Genomic DNA, 20,412 nt, shown 5'->3' with positions numbered 1-20,412 from the left:
AATATATTTTTGATAAATATTTATAAATGAAAATAGTTAAAAAATATCATATGATTATCAATTAAAATTATTAATTTATTTTCTAACTAATGATCAAACATTTGTATATATTATTTATGATTCATAAATACTAAGTATTTATTAAAATTTTGAATAGTGACAACAAACGGTACAGACTAATATTTAATAAATTAATATACATAAATAATTATATAGTATTAAAATATTTATTAGATATTTAATTAATAACTAAATAAACATATTCAAAATCAAGATTCTTTTATATTATCTTGACAAAAAATTTGTTTAATTTCATATACTATATATATATATATAGTATTAGTATATAATTATAAAATAAAGTTCATGAACTGATTAAAATATCTATATATATATATATATGTATATATAGCTCCGGCTTAAATATACAGCTCCGACGAGATACAAAAAAATTCTCTTAAACACACACCAATAGAAAAAAAGCATGTAAATTTCATGTCTTGATCTTCTCCAAGTTTGCATCCTCTAACATGCTCCACTCCTCTCCGATAAAATCTTTTAATCTGAAAGATATAACCTAGTAGTCATTCCAAAAAGAAGAGAAAGTGATCATATAAAACGGTTTTTACGAGTTTCAGTCGATGCAAAATCATGAATAATAGTATCCAAATCCATGTCTTCTAACATATTTTTCTCAATATATAAAATAGCTAAACCGTTCAATCTTTCTTGAGACATTGAAGATCTCATATAATTTTTCAATAGCTTCAACTTTGAGAAGCTTCTCTCAGCCGATGCTACAGTTACAGATATAATTAAAAAAGTCGATATGCAATTGAAACATTTCGATAGCGTCCTATATTTTCAACAAATTCAAGCACTTCATTAGATGTCATTGGCACATCTAGTAAAACCATTTGTAAAACTTTCAATTCAAAATAAAAGTCATTTAAATTAACATAAGATGCAATGCCATGAGAAAATATTTTTTGGAAATTAATGCAATGTTCCCTAAATTCACTTTCATTAAGTAACTTTAACTTCAAAGAATCAAACAAAAACCCATTTACACTTTTAAAAGTAGTCATTTGCTGAAACCTATTTTTCACCGAACCAATTGCCATATCCACAACAATAAGAAAATAATTAACTCTAAAATCATCCTGAACGGATAATGTTTCTTCATCAAGCTCAATCTCATCAAATTGTTTTTCTTCTAAAGACACGGCGCTTACGTGGAAATATTGGATCAATATTCATATCATGAGCAAGACCTTGAGCTACTTTTAAACACAAATTAAATCATTCTTTTCTAAACTTTTCAAAAAATAACATTATAACATTATAAATGTTAATAACGCTCTACATACATGTTTACATGTATATAAATATTCATAACACTCAACATACGTTTTTGTTTTCTTTTTGGTAGTTCTACGATTTTGCAATAAACTAAATGGCTTATTTATTAGGTCATTTTAACAGGAGAGCATTTAATAGCTGTGAATTTTGTTTTTCGTTTCCTTTAAAGTCAAAAGAGATTCTCCACGCGCATGGCCAAACGAAGAAGTGGTTTTGCCGTAAATATTCCGAACTCCAAACCCATTTGCCAATCCTTTTTATCTTTGTTGAAGACCAAAACCTCATATTGTCGATTACCTAATTTGATGCCTCGTTTTTGTCTCTACACAAATTAACCCTTTTTTATTGTGTTGTGCTTTTTTTAAGATTAAAATTTTTAAAATTTTAGCAAAAATTATGTCAAAAAAAAACTTTTATTTTAGATCAATTTAGATATTTAAATTCATAAATATATGAAATTGTTTCTTTATTACAAAAAACACTAATTTGTAATTATCAATATATTTATTTCTAACATATTTATATATAATCGGTAATGCGTATCGCAAATAGTTTTTTCACCAATCAAACCTTATTTCGTACCGCTTATTTTGTACTAACCGCACTTGTCACGCAAATACGTTTCTCTCGTACGTACCGCACTATAAAACCGTTTTTTCCGCACAACCAAATACGTTGTTACCATTCAGACCTATAATGCGGAACAAGTGCGGTTGTTGTAAAACAAACAGTTTGAAGTAATATGTGAATGGTGAATATTACAAGTGTAGTGCGGGTATAATAATTATTAAATTTGACAATCAAAACATTTTTTTTTGAATAAAAGTGTTTAAATTGATAACTTTTATTTGTATAAAAAGCTTCAAATATTTTGGAATTTAAACAGAAACAAAAAGAAAAAAAAGTGGACCGGACTTTACAATCCTAACCACACCAATATAGACATACGCTAAAAGCACTATGCAGTTTGTTAAAAATTAAACCACACTTCTGTCTTTTATTTTTATTTTAATTCTTTTTCAAAAAAGTTTAAAAATAAAATAAAAAATGTGTATGAATGGTAACATTTTTTTAGTTATGCACCTTAAACATCTTGTACCGTATCTCCTATTCAATGCCTAAATTTGTAAGTACTTTTGTACTGCAGTGGTTTAATTTTTTTCTCTTATTTTATTCAAAAAAAAATGTAACTGCAGTGGTTTAATCTTATTTTATTTAGATATTCAAATAAGTAAATAAAATAAACCATACTCAAACACACCGAAAATAAGGCACAACCACAATATGGAGTGGTTCTTCACTTTTACAGGCACGATTCCCAATGGCGGTTCAAATAAGTTTTTAATTATCTATTAACCACACTTTACTTATTATTTTAATTAGTATTGAATGAAGTCTAAAATGCAAAACACACCTTAAGGTACATGAAACATGTTCTACATTCAGGCCCATAATATGTTATTAGGTGATTAAGGTTCTGAATGGTGACAGTGGATCGAGCGGGGCGAGATAAGCGGATTAAATAGTGAGATGCGGGGTAATTTCGGTTTATTGGAAAAAAATGCACTATACAGAACAAGTGAGGTTAATCAACCTAAAGCTAAAAAATTTCAATTCTCATCCATTGAAAATCAATTTTTGTATTTTTGGAAAATCAAAACTTTTAGTGGTATTTTGGGAACATTAACTAATAGTGGTATCTTTTGCAACAAAACTTGAAAGTGTAATATTTTGAGAAATTTCTCTTCAAATAATACTCTGGACCGTTTGTTTCACACTAACCGCACTTGTTCCACATGATGCGTTTCTTTTCATCAAATTGCAGTTGACCGCACCCAATTGCGGACCCACTAAAGAGAAAGGGGGTCAGTTGACCCAGGTTAAATCAACAAATAAATTTCAATGCATAAAAATCCTTAAAGAGATAGTCGCACAAATGGTAATTCCCTCATTAATGACACCCCTATATTCCAGTTCAATTCTACCTTCTTACACTTTTGCGTAATTTTTGTTCTTTTACATGTTTAAAAAATCTATAGCCCAGGTAAAAATAAATCATGGGTCCGCCACTGACCGTATCACTCAAACTGTTGTCACAATTTGAAGCCTCAAATTGGAAAAATTAGGACCGAGCATTTGATTATTCGGATCGGATTCTGGTCGCATCCATTCGGGTTTGGATTTTTGAATCCTAAAATTTAAGTCTCGTTCGGTTTTTTAAAAACTTTGGTTTGGATTCGGTTTGGTTCTTTTCAAGTTAGGATCGATTCTTGTGTTTGTATTGAGAATATGTAAAAATCCAAAAAAATCGGGTACAATTCAGGTGGGTATTTTGTACCCGAATCTATAAAAGGTCTTCAAAATACACAAATTATCACCTAATTCAACTAAAATACCCAAAAAAATGTAATTTGGGGTACTGGTTATTATAAATATAAATATTACTAATAGTTTTTGGATATATTTTTATATTTTGGGTATGTTATTATAAAAAAAAAGAAATTATGATCCTTTTATGTTCTATTTTTTTTTTCTTTTTATTGAACATTTTTATGATTGTTCGTTTATGTCATTCCTCTTTCTCTGCATTTATAATCGATAGATAGAGGTTGATTTTGTTAGTTATTTTTTCAGTTATATTTGTTAAAGAAATACACAACGCAAATGAGCAATATATTAGCGGGCCGAGAAGGCCCATCTTACTAACAAAATGCCAAATTCAATGACCTGAGAGAAAATAAAATCAAAAAGTTTGGAAGAGCATTTATGTTGCCTGCTACAGAAAAAGCAAAACAAAAACAAAATTGCTGAGGTGATGAAACAAAGAGCGATTAATATCCTCCTCTGCCATCCTGATGAGACCACCACTCACTACATGGTCTAACCATCGAGCCACCATTTACATGATTAACCCCAAGAGTCCGGTTCGATTGAGCCTGCCACTCTGGTAGTATATCATTGTCATTATCATTATAACTTAGGTTACTCAAAGGTTCAGATTTTCCATATTTTTGAATAAGCTCTCTCACAGATACAGACCGGCTCATCCGGTTCATGACAACATCTCCACCAGAAAAATAGTTAAATTCAGGCAAGTCATCATCATCATCCCGAGCCATGGTCGTTGGACCAAACCCCGGTGGCACATCATCACCATCGTCATGGTTGACCTGTAGCATGTTAATGTAACGAGACATATTATATGTGGTTACTGAAGAACCCATTTCACGGTGGTTCTTGTGAGAGTTGTTAGATAGTGGTGGTTTTTTAAATTGTCGTCTTCTCCATACAACAACACCTATAAGACCATCATCATTTAAAGATTTCAAGAAATCGAGTTGGTTTCTCGGAACAATCTTGTTTAGAATCTCTGGGGTTCTCCCACGGGTTGGGCATAGGTATAGCTCAACTCCTGAAGCCGGTTCTGCGTAACCCACCCTCTCATCTTTAGCGTACGAATCCACCACCTGTGTGATAACAAAACCACATTTCCCAAATTCGTTACCAATCCAGCATCTAGATAACCTTAATTTTTGAAAAATAAGAACCAAACTAAAACCTAACAGTTGTACAGGTTCATTTCTGTTCAGATTCAACTTTTTAATCAAATATAAACATATCAAGATTTTGATTTTTGATCGATTAATTTCTTTCTTTTTGGTTCGGATTTGTTTATTTGGATCAAACACATCTACTCAGAATCTTACTTAACTACCACGGCTCATACCTCGGAAATGATCTCTTGGTCTGTCTTTGAGCACTCTTCTCTACAGACGAAAGTCATAACCTGTAACACAAAATCAAGGTTTATCAGTACCCATGATTAATACACGAGTTTTCGCAGGGGCTTAAAACACAGAGAGTAAACTCTAAACAATTATCAGACACAACAGGGACTTCTTTTTTAACCAAGCAGACAGCTTTCCATGAATGTGCATGAAAACGAAAAAAGTAAGGAGTGTTAAATAATACCATAACAGCACGGCTCCTGGAATTTGGGAGCTCTCGAACAAATTTCTCAAATGCATCTAATCTGACTCTACCCTTGATCTCAAGCAACATAGGCCACTCTTTAGTAGTAGTCTTTTCACCACTGTCATAGAGTAAACATCAGATTAGTAAACGTGGTATCAATAGATGTACAGACTTTGACATAAATCAAACGTTCTATAATGCGAATGAATTTTATGGATAGCATGAAACCAATGAGAAGCTTATAAATTCAGAAAAGCTTGTAATTAACGAAGTCATTTCCATTCAAAAACATCTTATGCAGCTGATAAACACTGAAATATTATAAATAATTAACATGTTAAGGGTCTTTGACTAATCAGCATAAAGAAAGCTTTTAAAGCATGCAAACCCAAATTTGGAAATGTAGACTGAATAAAAAATACTGACATAGGTTTGCCACCACTCATGAAACCATTTATAACAAACCTTCTTAGAATGCCGATGACAGAGCTCACAGTAGAAGCACTTAGCTGGAGCGCACCTTCCCATACACGTTCACCATCAGGTATGAAACCAGATATAATTTCAGATTTCAGATCAGAATCAGGCTTTAACGTTACTATGTCACCATCCTCAGCCTTAACTGGTGATGTACCAAGATCAATATTAGCACTTTCTTTGGGTGATATACAAACTAAAACCGTCTCTGCATCATTATTATCTGACACAGACGGAGATTCAGAATCTATGGATGACATGAATTCATCAAGAGACACAATTGAAGGAAGAGATACAGTGGCAGCCTGCATCTCATCATCTATTGTGACTCCATTTATTGCGCCATTGCCCTCATCAGAGACATTCAATTCCTTCTTGATTCCAAGTGTTTTAGTAATGGAAGGGGTTTTCTTCTTGATATTCTTTGGTCGAGACCAATTAAGCGAGCTCATTCCAACAGAGACCTCTACTGAGCCACTATCCATTGGTTCAACTTCCACTTGGAACTCTCCTTTGTGTGTTTTCCTTACCAGGCTTCTGATATCCACCTCTGTGTCCTGCAGAACAACCATCTGAGCCATCTCTTCTGCTTTTGCTTGTCGCCACTCGGCTAGTTCCTTTGAAGCAAGTTCCTCTGCTGACATGGAACACAATCGCTCTGCTGCAATTTCTCCATACATAACTTTTTCCCTGAGTTTAGGATTACTCTTATCTTTAAAATTGAACAAGAGAGACCTTCCTTTCTCTTTATATTTCTTATTCACACCACCAAATAACTTAAACAGTTCTGCCTCTATTTCAAATGCCAAAACTTGTGGATCCAGTAACAATTTCTCCTGACTCCCATCATTAGCCATTGCTCCAATCATATCATTTCGACAATTGACAGTAAAATCAATATCCGACTCAAGAGCCCAAGAGAGGTCATTCCCTTGCAAAAGATCATCTTTTGAAAACACATTGTCACTATATGAAACATTGTCTTGCACAAACGGTTTTAAAGCCTCAGGTTCTTGTGCAATAATTTCTTGGGCATCAGTTGTCTTGGTGATAGTCAAAATCTCCGGTAACACAGTCTGAACAGAGACACCTTCTAAAGTACTAGGATCACTGAGGGTCAGAATCTCTGTGCTCCCATTAGATACCATCACATCAACTCCAGAAGCAGCTGACACTGGCTCACTAACATGAACTTCGAGAGGATTACCTACAGTCTCACTATCTAACCTTTTCGACTCTTTAGGAACTTCCATATGACACTGTACCATTGCCAATGCACCAGCTAAAGATTCTCTCATTTTAAACCTAACAGATCCAGATGATTCACTCTGAGGTTTCAGCAACATCGGTTTCTGCGAAGTCTGTTTTCTCGCCGCAGTTTGCTTACCGGGTTTATTACAAGAAACAGAACTATTCTTACTAACAAATGATGCAGGCAAATACTGTGTCCTGGGGGAAACAGAAGATAACTGCACCTGCATTGGAGCAGACGCCCATGGTCTATGTTCCATAGGTAGTACCATCCGTTTATTTGGCACAGATTGCTGCAACGGAGATTTCCGCTTACCGGATAACAGAGTTGTATCCATATTAACTGATCCTAAACCAACAGCACTAGGCAACATTACATGAAAATCCTGCCTCCCACCAGAGATCTGATTAGAAGTCAGGTCTGGAGTAGTGTCAACATTGATGAATTGACCCATTTGTAAACAATGCTGAGGCGAGAGATTGTTGGACATAACAGGCAAATCAATGTAACAAAACAAAAAGCTGCAAAATGGAAATTACAAACAAATTCAGTCAAGATTTCATAACAACATCTAAACCATTGATTCAGATGATGAATGTGAGAAGAGTGAATGTGAATTACCTAATCTGAGAAGCGAGGAAGAGAGATCAGAGGCGGCGATTGGAAAGAGAAGACCATGAGTGTATAGTGAAGAAGAAAACCCTAAATGGAACTTAGAGAGGCATGTGAGAGAGATGTGTGTCAACACTATAATTTTTTTTTTTTTTTTTATCAACAACTTTATTAGATTAACTTATAAAAGCCAATTCTGGAGATATAATTAATTAGTGTCTCTAATAGCCACAAAGTGCTTTGTAACCGTAATTAGCTTTTCAATATTTTGAATTTTAAACTCAATTATTAATGTCTCTAGTAGGCCTGGCGTTCGGGTCTTCGGATCGGTTCTGGTTCGATTCCAGTTTTTTTTTGTTTTATAGTTTAGTATCTATATAAGAACCGAAACAATTTTGGTTCATTTCAGATTCTGATACTTTCGGTTCTGAAGTTTATGTTCCATTCGGATCATTTCTTTCGGATATTTTAAATATTTTAGGTATTTTTTGGATATTTTGGTATTTCGGGTATTTTTAGTTATTTGGTGTAAAAATAACTAATTTTTGGATATATAATTATATTTCGGACACCGAAATATTTTAGTTCGATTCTGATTTCATTTTTCGGTTCTAAAATTTATTTTAAAATTTCAGTTTGGATTCGGTTCGATTCAATTTTGGTGAAGTTCTTTCGGTTCAGTTATTTTTCCCATACTTAATCAGTGGTCGCTAAAGTCCATTTGGATTGGTGTTCTTCTGGTTCTCCCCAATATTGTCAGTATGCTGACAACAAAATTATTGTAACGAGGTCGGACAATCGTTCCTTTTGACATTGTTCCTTTTCCTCTCTCTTGAAGAAAACTTTAAATTACAGATCTAGATCTAGTTTAGTTGTTCTCCTTGATCTTCATTGTAGGTTCTGAATTGGCTAAGTGAAGCAGAGGTAGACCGGCTCCTTTCTCCGGTAACGGCGAGGTGTGGTATCCATCGGCGACGCAGCTGTGGCTCTTTCACGGTGGTCGAGAAGCTTCTCCTAGGAGAGCCGCGGAAGATTTCTTCTCAGGCTCAACTACAGTGAAGGCTGCTGCGGCTTGAGGCGAAAGTCGTCGGAGGATTGGTGGGTTACGTTGCTAGTCATGGTGATTAACGGCATATCTGAGCTGGCTCTCGCGGGTAGCGGCTTTTGAGGGATTTCTGAGCCATCGTCCATCACAAGCTTCCGTGTTGTTGCTTTCACCGGACTGGTTCTGAATTGGCTTGGTCTCGAAGAAGGGTAATGGTTACGGCTTTTGAGTTTGAGGGTTAGATTTGTGTTTATCGATTTGCTAGGTAGGGGAGTCAATAATAGGGTTCTGATTTGTAGGAGGTTTGGGCCATTCTGGGAGGTCCGTGGTGGGTCAGGCTTCTCATCGGAAACAGCACAATGACAAGAACCTAATAATCCAGTACGGTTAACATGTTCGGTCCCAATGACAAGCCGCAAAGTTGTGGTCTTTGTATTAGCCAAAATTAATGGTCTTCTCTCTGCTCTCAGCTACAGCCTAAATCAGATCTCCCTCACCGGAGCTATCACCGGAATTTTTCTTCTTTTTGTATCTGTGTAACTTTGCCAATTTCAGGCCTTTTGGCCCATTTTCGGGGCAAGCCCATAAATAAAAATCTTAGGCCTTAAATGGTAACAAAAACTAGCTGATTTATTGAGGAATTGTTGTGGAAAAAATTGAATGCTACATCATTTGCATTTGTGGAATTCTTGTGGAATTCACGTGGAATTATTGAGTCTTTTACTCATGGTCCCCACCACATCGAATGATTTTTATTGAAACAATGAATCTTATCATTTTTGTGTACAAAACAATCAAAGTGAGTCAATTATATTCCGACATATTTTGTATTTTTCTGTACACAACTCATATAATAAAATAAAAATTAAACAAGATTCACGAGTGTCGAGTGATTGAAGAGGCTTCGTAGTCGTACGGGTCTATCGGTAGTGGTTGAAGAGGGCACAGGAAGAATACTTATGGATGAACAATGGTGGAAAGATCGAAAAAATGTATAGATTTTAACCGGAGACTTATCAATACTAATAATAATAATTTCTTATTTTTTTAATAATAATTCTATGTTGCAGGATACTCTAGGGGCTTCAAGGTTAAAAAAAAATCCTTTGCCGTGCATAGATTTGATGCACAAAGTATTCGGTCCTCATTGTGCTGTGAACGATCATATGATTTCAGCTAGTCAAATAGATGAGATAGATGAAGAAGACGATGAAGAAGAACAAGGGTTTGAAGAAGAAGATGATGAAGATAATTTTACGGAAACTGTACCAGAAACACAGGAAACGACAGAAAATCATCTCGTTGCACCGTCAATGCCGATTGAGATACCTACACATCAACGAAGATCAAGGCAAGGTGGTAACAGAGGTGGTAGAAACATTATCAGAGTTTCCAAGATACGATGTCGAGACACAAAACAAATTAATCATAACCACTACTGGGTTGCATAACTTCATTCGTCTTTCTCAAATTCCTAATTTTGATTTTGATGATGCTTTGCATACTAATGCAATCCCAGGAGAACAAGTTCATACCAACGAGGACTGTGGAGTATATGTAGACGCAAGTTTCTTGCATGAACAAGAGGGAACAACAGATGGAGCACATATGCAAACAATACGAGAGGGAATCAAACAACAATTATGGGATGCTTTTCATTAGTGAGTTTCTTATATGTATTTCAGAATAATGTATTTTGAAGTTTATTTTAAGAAAACACTAAACAAATAATAATTATTTCGAATATATTTTTTTTAAAAAGTATGATAATTATGTTTTAGTAAAAATATCAAATTTAAATTAAATATTTGCATATATTTATTTAATTAATATTGTTTACAACCAAAATTTCTTTAATTAATATTTTTATAAGTTTAATTATATTATTACTTTTCAAAAATTCAGCTAGATTCAGCAGTTACCATTTGAACTTAACATTATTCAGCTACATTCAGCAAAAAATCACCAATATATTCAGCCAGATTCAGCAATTCAGCCGAATTCAACCGCATTCAGCGGTTACCATTTAGAGCCTTAGTTTCTACAAAAAAAAAAAATGTTGTAACGTCCCGTTGTATAATAAATAGGCCGAAATCGACTTTCTAAAATACAAAAAAAAAATTAATAAATTTTTTTTACGAATTATGCAATTTAAAATACAATAAATATAACTATATAAAAATATAAATAGACATGTATTCCGAAGAAGTCTAATTTTATAAGATTAACAAATTGTATACTAAATTATCCTTTAATTTTTTAAAATAATATGCATACATTATTATTTTTATATATCACATAACTATATATTAATATATCTTTATATATTATGGAACTCTCTATATAGTAACTAATGTAAAAACAAAAAGATATGAAGGATATGATATGGAACTAAAACATAAAATAAATTCGTACATTTTTGAAAAGGGTAATGTTCAGCAAATGATCCAACTCTAAACATTAACCATTAGTTGATTTTTATAGTAATGGAACTAAGTTTTGGTTTCAAATAAGGGGTCGTAGGCAAGTGCCTTATTTTTTAAAAGGTAAGTACGACCAGGCCCGTGGCTATGAAGGAAAAATAGAAACATTGGCCTACGGCCATTTTTTTAAAAAATCAACTAAGCTTCTAACTTTTGTTTTCATATTGGTTTAGTGCTTTTTGTTTATTAATACAAAATTTGATAAAACATAAACAAAGAAAATGAGACTACGTTTTAAATTAGTAATTATGAGTTATGATTTACAAACTAAATTATAACTTATAGTTTTTCAAAATAAATAAATAATTATAACTTATAAAAGAGACTATAACTACATTTTGGGTTTTCTTACTCAATTTGTTTGGAATGATGATGATTAGTAGTTTATAAACTTTGTTTTATATATCTAGGTAGCGTTTAGTTTTGGAGAAAATCCTAAATCCTTCGAAAAAATATGGTTAACATGCACCTCTAATTTGATCTCCCATTTATAAGAGGACTATTAACCCGCTTTGGTCTCACATATTATTTTTTTTCAAAAAATTATTTTATATGGGTTGAGGTTTTTTATAACATCGCCTCTGGTGTCTGTAATCTTAGACACGGCTCTGAGTACGACCCTGCTTAAACTTTTTTTTTGGCATAAGAATAGAGACTTAATCTATCACTTATCTTATGTGTTTGCTGAAGATGGCAAAGAAAAACAAGAATGGGACTGAAACCAAACCACTGAATATTCTTGGCTTTGATCAAGCTGCTGACACTACAACATGGTTTCACCAATAATTAAGTCTTCACATCTTTAATCGGTTCCACCACGTCAGAATGTTTTTTCATCGAACAACATGTTTAAAAAGCACAAATGACGTTACCGAGAGAATCAAGGCCAACATTCTTGTAGTTATAGTTTGGCTCTTTGCACTTGGTATTCATTGATGATGATTCCAGTGACTTAAGCTGTTGAATGGTCAACGATTAATGCTTCATGCATGTTTATATTCGTATATACCATTGTTCTTGTTTCTAGTTTATCATTGGTCTTGGTTATTGTTATATGTCGATTTATCATAGAAGAGGAATGCTCAATGTTTCATGTTTATATTCATGTAATGATATAACCTTTTAAGCATCAACAAATGGGTGTTTAATTTTTTATGAATTGCTATAATTATTAATTTTTATGATATACAATTTTTTATAATTTTTTCTTTTTCTAAGAACCCCACTAGAGAACCTACCATTGGACTGTTAATATTTAAGTAGGAAAGATTGATGAAACCATGATTTAAGATTGGAGAGAAGCAGAAATGTATTGATGAAAGATGTGTGAAACACAACAAGGAGGCACACACGTTTATATAGAGAACATAATCTAGGTCTGAGATGGGTTGTGCACAAAGACCAAAAACACCCTCATTCAGCCTTGTAACCCGAGTAACCCGAGTAACCCAAGTAACCTGTAACCCGAGTAACCCATGTAACCTGTAACCCGAGTAACCCAAGTAACCTACATTTAACCCTTAACTATGACTTAGTTAGTGTTAAATGTCTTCTTGATTAACACTCCCCCTCAAGTTTATACCACAATGCCCAATTGTGTATAAACTTGACATTTGTATGAATAACCTCATTAAAAACCTAAGCTTGAAAAACCACGTGGGACAAAACCAAGCTTAGGGAAAAAGAGTATTATCCCTACAAGTTGGAGAATATTTTTCAAGGATGTGTCAGGTCTACAAGACCAAGTTTACCATGAATAAATTGGCAAACTTGGTTACTTGCTGCCTTGGTAAAGATATCGGCCAATTGGTCCGAACTCTTAGTGTAACAAGGGAGAATCGTACCATCTTCTATCTTCTCTCTTGTCTTGTGGCAATCCGACTCTATGTGCTTGGTCCTCTCGTGGAACACGGGATTGGTAGCAATGTGGATGGCCGCTTGATTGTCACTATGAAAAGTGATTGGAGTCTTCTGCTCGATCCCAAAGTCCTTTAACAAAGCCTTTAGCCATGTTAACTCGTTTGTGAGTTTCTTCATAGCTCTATACTCTGCTTCAGCACTCGAACAAGAGACCACTTTCTGCTTCTTCGACTTCCAAGTCACAAGATTCCCACCAATGAATGTACAAAAACCAGTTGTTGATTGTCTTGTGTTGCGATCCCCATTGTAATCTGCATCGCAATATCCAACAATCTCTGTGCTAGAGTTTCTTCCCATCCATATGCCTTTGCCGGGACTTCCTTTGATATATCTCAAAATTCTCTCCACCAAACTCCAATGATAAACAGTGGGAGCTTGCATGTGTTGAGCTACCTGATTCACAGCAAAAGATAAATCAGGTCGAGTATATGTCAAGTAGATAAGCTTACCCACGAGTCTTCGGTATTGTTCGGGGCAATGATAAGGAGTGTCATCTTTTTCCCCCTTTCGATTGACCTTGTACCCTTGCTCGAGTGGTGTATCTACTGGTTTAGCTCCAAGCTTTCCTGTAAGTTTTAGAAGATCAAGAGCGTATTTCCTTTGTGAGAGAAATAGTCCCTCCTTGGATCTACACACCTCAATCCCTAAGAAATACTTCAAAACACCCAAATCTTTAATATCAAAAGCAGAGTGTAAAGAAGACTTGGTAGCTTGGATACCTGCTTTGTTACTTCCAGAGATAATCAAGTCATCAACATAGATCAAAACTACTACAATTCCTTGATTATCCTGTTTAGTGAACAAAATGTGATCAGAATGTGACCTTTTGAAACCTTCTCTAAGCAAGGTTGAACTCAGCTTGTGATACCAAGCTCTTGGGGATTGTTTGAGGCCATAGATAGCTTTTCGAAGTCTTAACACCTTCCCTGGAGCCACTGTATCCTCTAAACCCGGAGGTGGTGTCATATACACTTCTTCTTCTAACTCCCCCTGAAGAAAAGCGTTCTTGACATCCATCTGCCACAATTCCCAATCCAAATTCACCGCTAGAGAAAGAACAACCTTGACTGTGTGTTGCTTAGCTACTGGCGCAAAAGTTTCTCTATAGTCTTCACCATATGTCTGAGTAAACCCTCTTGCCACTAGCCTAGCCTTATATCTCTCAATTTCACCATCATTCTTATATTTTATGGTGAAAACCCATTTTGAACTCACACACTTCTTCCCTGGTGGAAGCTCTTCTTCATCCCAAGTATGATTCCTAACCATAGCATGAACCTCATCATCCACAGCATTAGTCCATTCCTTTCTTTCCTTGGCTTCTTCATAGCTTTGTGGTATGAATTCCACATCTAGCTTACTGATAAAAGCTCTATGTTCTTCAGGAAGAAGGTCAATCGAGCAAACTTGTTGAATGGGGTAAGTGACTTGATTAGCCGGGTAATGAAACTGATTGTCTCTCCACATTTCTGGAGGATTGCGAGGGCGTGTGCTTCGTCGGGGAACCGGAGCTGTATGAAGAATAGTTTCATTGTCATTGTCATGGTCTGAGGAGTTCTCCAAGTCTTGTCCGGTCATATTGCTTTGAGAAGGACCCGATGGTGTTTGATTTCCGGTAGGTACAATATCATCATTGTAACCATGCTGAGGGCTGCCGTGAGCAGGTTGGGGAGAAGACGCTTCAGCCGTAGGTGCCGGATTACCAAGATGTTGGATGATGAACTCTAAGCTCTTTGCTCGATCCGAGGGACTATCCGAGATGTCTTTGACATTGTCCCAACTCTTTGTTTCAAAGTAGCTTTGTTCTTCGAAGAATTTAACGTCTCTTGATACCAACATCCTATTTGTAGAAGGATTGAAGCACTTGTATCCCTTTTGAGTAGTAGAGTAGCCGAGAAACATACACTTTGTGCTTTTCGGTTCAAGCTTGTTTCTTTGATCTCCGGGAACTAGAACAAAGCAAACACTCCCAAAAACACGTAAGTGATCTAGAGAAGGCTTAGACTTATTAATTACCTCAAATGGTGATGCATTTTGTAGGATCTTTGTAGGGATCCGGTTGATTAGATAGCACGCGGATAACACCGCGTCTCCCCAAAAACGTTTTGGTACATTATGATGAAACATCATGGATCTCGCCACTTCCATCAAATGTCGATTCTTCCTCTCGGCCACACCATTTTGTTGTGGTGTATATGGACAACTTGTTTGATGAATGATCCCATGTCTTGTGAGATGATCTTTGAATGCTTGACTTGTATACTCTCCTCCATTATCCGACCTAAACACTTTGATCTTAGCATTATATTGGTTAGTTATATGATTTTGGAAGTTTTGGAACGCATCAAGTACACGGTCTTTAGAAGGGAGCAAAGTGAGCCAAGTATATTTTGATTTTTCATCAATGAAAGTCACAAAATACTTGTTATGGTCCCTTGAGATACAAGGTGCGGTCCATACATCCGAATGAACTAAATCAAAACATTTTTCATAAATAGTTTTAGAGTTTGGAAAAACAGCCTTGCAATGTTTGCCAAGGATACAAGCCTCACATCTAGAGTTATCAAAAACAACATTTGGGAAAATTAAACTTAAAGCCCTCGAATGAGGATGACCTAAACGATAATGCCATAAATCTTCTAGTGTGGCATTCATAGATAAAGGAACTTGATTTAAGACCGAAACACTTGAAGTACTTTGTAATGGATACGCCTTAAGCATATAAAGATCATCCGTAGTGTCTCCCTTTCCAAGTAGTTTCCCACTCTTAATATCCTGAAAATGCACATCGTTAGGTCCAAATTTTACATAACAATTCAAGTCTTTTGTTACCTTTTTCACCGAAAGGAGTTTACTAGTGAATTGGGGCATATAGAAAGCTTCGGATTTCTTATCAAATAAGTTAATTTGACCTATGCCTTCTATGTTTACTCTATTGCCATTGGCGGTAGCAACATGACCACTAGTGGATTTTATATTCTCAAGTAACTTAGCATTTTTAACCATATGGTGAGAGGCACCCGAATCAACAACATAGTGATCATTAGAAGTGCTCGAAATACTAGAATAGAGAGAGATACCATTATTAGCGTTGAGCTTAGAGGCCATGGCTTGAAATAATGCTTCCAAGTCCGCCTTTTTCATCACTATATCTCCTTGAGAGATATGTGTAGTTGGAACCAAAGCTAGCTCTTGACCTGAGACTCCCTTGTTACCACTCTCCCCTTGACCCGAGCTAGAACCTTCGGCCATGTGAGCTCTTGGTTCCTTGAACTTGAATTTGCTTGGCTTTAGATGAGGATGAAGTATCCAACATTTTTCTTTAATATGACCCTTTCGTTTACAATGCTCACACACCAAGTTTCTTCGATCTTCATTTGGTTTAAACACTCCTTTGCTTGCCACCGGTGTTTCCTCTTTCCCTTGAAGAGTTCCTTTGTTGGCCGTGGGTAGATCTCCCCTGTAGAACAAGCCAAGACCACCAATCTCCTTTTGGATTTGGGAACATGCCCCATCTAGAGTTGGTAGTTCATCTCCTCTTAGGATATGTTGAACTAGTCCGTTGAGATTTGGACTTAGACCTAAAAGCAAGCCAAAAACATTGTCTTGCTCTCGCCTCATGGCTAGCTCTTTTGGTTTGATTGTTGGAGGTCTTAGCATTTCGAGCTCAGCTAGGAGAGATCGGTACTTTCCAAAGTACTTCTTGAAGTCGAGATCCTCCATGTGTAAGTTGTTGATTGCTCTCTTGACTTCAAACACCCGAGTCAAGTTTGAGACATCGCCATACACATTCTTGAGTGTATCCCATAGTTCTTTAGCTCTCTCGCAGTAGGAGTAAGCTTGTAGTATAGACGTCTCAAGAGAATTTTGAAGGGCCACAAGCGCTACTTGGTCTTCTTGAGCCCACTTCTCCTCTTCGGGAGTGAGTTCTTTCTCTTCTTTTCCGTCTTCTTCTTCGATTTCAATCGAGGGATCTTTCTTCCCTTTGATGGCTTCAATGTGGTTCCATAATCCACAGCTACCCAAGTTATTCTTCGCCGAGCGAGCCCATAAGAGGTAGTTTTCACCGTTGAGTGTAACCGGAATCACTATCCTTTTGAAGTGTGAGAAATTCTCCATGAGTGCACAGCGGATACAAGAGAAATAGATTTAGTGAAACAGGTTTGAGTTTAGAGAACAAATGAACAGAGATTCGAAAATCAGAGATTCAAGGCCAGAGATTTAAAGAGAAATAGAAAGGAGAATAGAAAGGATTTAGAGTTTAGAATGAGGATCTTGCTCTGATACCATGTTAATATTTAAGTAGGAAAGATTGATGAAACCATGATTTAAGATTGGAGAGAAGCAGAAATGTATTGATGAAAGATGTGTGAAACACAACAAGGAGGCACACACGTTTATATAGAGAACATAATCTAGGTCTGAGATGGGTTGTGCACAAAGACCAAAAACACCCTCATTCAGCCTTGTAACCCGAGTAACCCGAGTAACCCGAGTAACCCAAGTAACATGTAACCCGAGTAACCCATGTAACCTGTAACCCGAGTAACCCAAGCAACTTACATTTAACCCTTAACTATGACTTAGTTAGTGTTAAATGTCTTCTTGATTAACATGGACACAGAAAAATTTAAAAAAAAAAACAAAAGTTCTCATCTAACATTTTCTCAAAATTTATAATATAAAATTTGAGAAAGCTCATGGAAAGAGCTCCCCCATTGGAGATGCTCTCAGAGCCCTTAACAATGTAACTCCGTTGTAACCTGACATGCATGGGGTAGGAGTAAAAGCTTCTCGAATATGATTAAGGTCATTACAAAGATAAGCTCGTGTTATACTTGCTATATCCAACTTGAGGTTTCATCCAGCGCGTCTCCGTTACGAAAGAAATCTGATGTCGGTACGCTGTACTGGTTAATTAAATATGAAAATTTGTTTTAATATTTAACTAACCAAAAACATTTTGAAATGAATTAGACTATTAGAGTGATACCAAATTACCAATATGAACTAAATTTATATAATTTTAACCATTTTTGTTTAATATTAAATATAGAGTGTTATATCATCAATTTTCTTCAAAAATATTGGATTTTTATATTACTAATAAATTACCATTATTGACAACAAACAATAATTACAACTAATTTCACTAATTAATTAATTTTAGAAGGCCCAAACAAGAAAGAAAATATATAGCTTGAAAATGTTTAACATTCAAACTATTTCATTTCATTTAGCACACTCAAATTTATATTGAAACCGCTATTTTGAGATTTAAGTTTGATATAATACAAATCAAACCTTATTTGTATATCAACAATAAATGTTATTAAAACCACGCATTGCGTAAGTATTAACCTAGATAGTTAATAACATAATGGAATGCTACATATCTCATCAATTATTTTTCTTTCCATTCAATAAATGTCTGAACCAGTGAGCCGATTTCTTAAGATATCTCTTACGTCCATCGTTGAAATCCACGTAAACAAGTCCAAATCGCACCGTGTATCCCGATGCCCATTCAAAGTTATCTAGCAAAGACCATGCAAAAAATCCTTTTACGTTGGCTCCAATCGAGATAGCGTCTTGAACCATCTTGAGATGTCGAGCGTAGTAATCGATCCTCTCACTATCTTTAAGGTCGATTTTACCGGTACTAGCTTCATCTCTCCCGTTCTCGGTTATGTACATGACAGGATCCTTGAACTTGTATTTTGCATAGAGGATAAGATCACGAATTCCCTTTGGATATATCAAAAGCCAATCTGATGCAGCCTTTGGACCGATGGGAACTCCTTCTCTTTCCCCTGTGACGCTAGAACAAGGATCAGAGAACATTGTAACGTTTTCGCTTGAGCAAGGAACATCTTTTGCATAAGAAGACGAGTAATAATTTATTCCAATGAAATCATATGATCCCTTAAGCATCTTAGATTGTTTTGTAGTAAATGTAGGTAAGCGACCGCCTTTTACGTTGTTAACCATGTCAACCGGGTATTTACCGGTCACGAGCGGCTCCATAAAATAGTCGAATGTGAAAGCCATGGCTCGTGCCGCGGCTAACCTATCCTTAGATGATTCTGTATAAGGTAAGTTCCAACCTGCATTCAAAGCAATACCGACTTGAGTACTTGACCTTTTTGAGTAGCCTTATATTTTTTTCTATAGACTTTGACTGCTTCTCCGTGAGCAAGAATGAGGTTGTGACCAACGATATAAGGCTCGGTGGCTCCATTTCCGGAGGTGCAATTAGGGTTTGTAAATTTTGAACACCTTTCTGGAGCCATAACACCAGCAACATATCCTTGTTGCACCACAGTTAATGGTTCGTTCAATGTCATCCAATGTTTCACTCGATCGCCAAAATTCTTGAAACAAATATCCGCATAATCGCGGAAATCATTCACAATTTCAGCCCCACGGAATCCTCCGTAAGCATCTTCAAGGTCTTGTGGTGTGTCCCAATGGAAAATGGTGGCGAAAGGCTAAATTCCTTTGGACAAAAGCTCATTGATCAAGTTGTTGTAATAGTCAATACCAGCTTGGTTGATTCCTCCTTTGAGATTCCCACGAGGCAAAATCCGCGACCACGAGATGGAGAATCTATAGGCATTGAACCCAATTTGATGCAGTAAACCCACATCTTCCTTGTAAAGATGGTAAGAGTCATCTGCAATAGATCCGTTGCTACCATCTTTTATCTTTTGTGGGTATTTTTCAGAGAACGTATCCCATATACTAGGTCCTCTACCATCTTCATGAGCAGCTCCTTCGACCTGGTACGCAGAGGTTGCAGCTCCGAAAATGAAATCTTCTGGGAAATCATATTTTCTTAATTTAGGTGTTGAAGAGTGTCTCTTGGCAACAACTTCATTGGAAGCCAAGACAATGAACACTAGTAAACAAAAATATTTATTTGTCATTCTTAAATTTCTTTTGATAATTGAATCTTGTTTTGTTGTAAGAAAATGAATTAAGTTTAGATTTATATAGGCAAGAGATTTGTTTTTTTTATTGGGTATGTGAATCTATAAATAGAAAATAGTGTAACAAATCTTTTAAATTTTACTTCTTCATAATTAGTACTATATATTCAAATGATCTTATCTAGTTATCTTTCTAATAGGGTACAAATAGAAAAACATTTGTAAATGTTTTCTTTTTTTTCTTGTATCGATTATTTATTTATTTTTAACAACAATTTTGTAAATCATGTCCACAATATTTCAAGTAACTCTCTCAAGACTTAAATCATAAATACGAGATAAGATCATTATGAA

General features: G+C 35.5%; 3 protein-coding genes across 6 annotated transcripts; 1 reads left to right on the top strand and 2 right to left on the bottom strand.

Annotated features, from left to right (window-relative positions):
- Positions 1–4,014: 4,014 nt before the first annotated feature.
- LOC9316759 lies at positions 4,015–7,929 on the bottom strand. The gene is made up of 5 exons (XM_021028622.1): positions 7,688–7,929; positions 5,803–7,587; positions 5,335–5,455; positions 5,090–5,149; positions 4,015–4,829 (listed from the first exon to the last, which is right to left on the bottom strand). The coding sequence occupies exons 2-5, from the start codon at positions 7,554–7,556 to the stop codon at positions 4,194–4,196; spliced, it is 2,571 nt and encodes an 856-aa protein (XP_020884281.1). The 5' UTR covers positions 7,557–7,587; positions 7,688–7,929; the 3' UTR covers positions 4,015–4,193.
- Positions 7,930–8,294: 365 nt separating this feature from the next.
- LOC9314937 lies at positions 8,295–10,451 on the top strand. 4 transcript variants are annotated; one of them, XM_021028625.1, is made up of 4 exons: positions 8,295–8,467; positions 8,576–9,715; positions 9,794–10,091; positions 10,243–10,451. In XM_021028625.1, the coding sequence occupies exons 2-4, from the start codon at positions 9,683–9,685 to the stop codon at positions 10,383–10,385; spliced, it is 474 nt and encodes a 157-aa protein (XP_020884284.1). In that variant the 5' UTR covers positions 8,295–8,467; positions 8,576–9,682; the 3' UTR covers positions 10,386–10,451. The 4 variants fall into 4 exon arrangements, with proteins under 4 accessions (XP_020884284.1, XP_020884283.1, XP_020884285.1 ...); XM_021028624.1 differs by lacking the exon at positions 8,295–8,467 and having other exon boundaries at positions 8,474–8,932; positions 9,023–9,715; XM_021028626.1 differs by lacking the exon at positions 8,295–8,467 and having other exon boundaries at positions 8,474–9,715; positions 9,794–10,079.
- Positions 10,452–18,264: 7,813 nt separating this feature from the next.
- Positions 18,265–20,055, bottom strand: LOC9314936 (beta-glucosidase 14). Its single transcript, XM_021029551.1, is given in 2 exon segments — positions 18,265–19,264; positions 19,267–20,055. Coding segments are annotated over 2 exon segments (1,527 nt in total). The 3' UTR covers positions 18,265–18,526.
- Positions 20,056–20,412: the final 357 nt, after the last annotated feature.

The sequence above is a fragment of the Arabidopsis lyrata genome (assembly GCF_000004255.2).
Source record: "Arabidopsis lyrata subsp. lyrata unplaced genomic scaffold ARALYscaffold_4, whole genome shotgun sequence".
In the NCBI taxonomy this organism is placed as follows: domain Eukaryota; kingdom Viridiplantae; phylum Streptophyta; class Magnoliopsida; order Brassicales; family Brassicaceae; genus Arabidopsis; species Arabidopsis lyrata.
The sequence above is the reverse complement of the archived record's forward strand: the minus strand, read 5'-3'. Positions and strand labels throughout refer to the sequence as shown.

Coding starts and splice junctions, on each gene's coding strand:
- LOC9316759 (XM_021028622.1), bottom strand. CDS start 7,556: ATGTCCAACAATCTCTCGCCTCAGCATTGTTTACAAATGGGTCAATTC. Junction 5,150..5,334: donor CCAGGAGCCGTGCTGTTATG/GTATTATTTAAC, acceptor TTTGTGTTACAG/GTTATGACTTTCGTCTGTAG. Junction 4,830..5,089: donor ACCAAGAGATCATTTCCGAG/GTATGAGCCGTG, acceptor GTTATCACACAG/GTGGTGGATTCGTACGCTAA.
- LOC9314937 (XM_021028625.1), top strand. CDS start 9,683: ATGGATGAACAATGGTGGAAAGATCGAAAAAAT. Junction 9,716..9,793: donor GGTGGAAAGATCGAAAAAAT/GTATAGATTTTA, acceptor TCTATGTTGCAG/GATACTCTAGGGGCTTCAAG. Junction 10,092..10,242: donor AAGGCAAGGTGGTAACAGAG/GTGGTAGAAACA, acceptor ATGCAATCCCAG/GAGAACAAGTTCATACCAAC.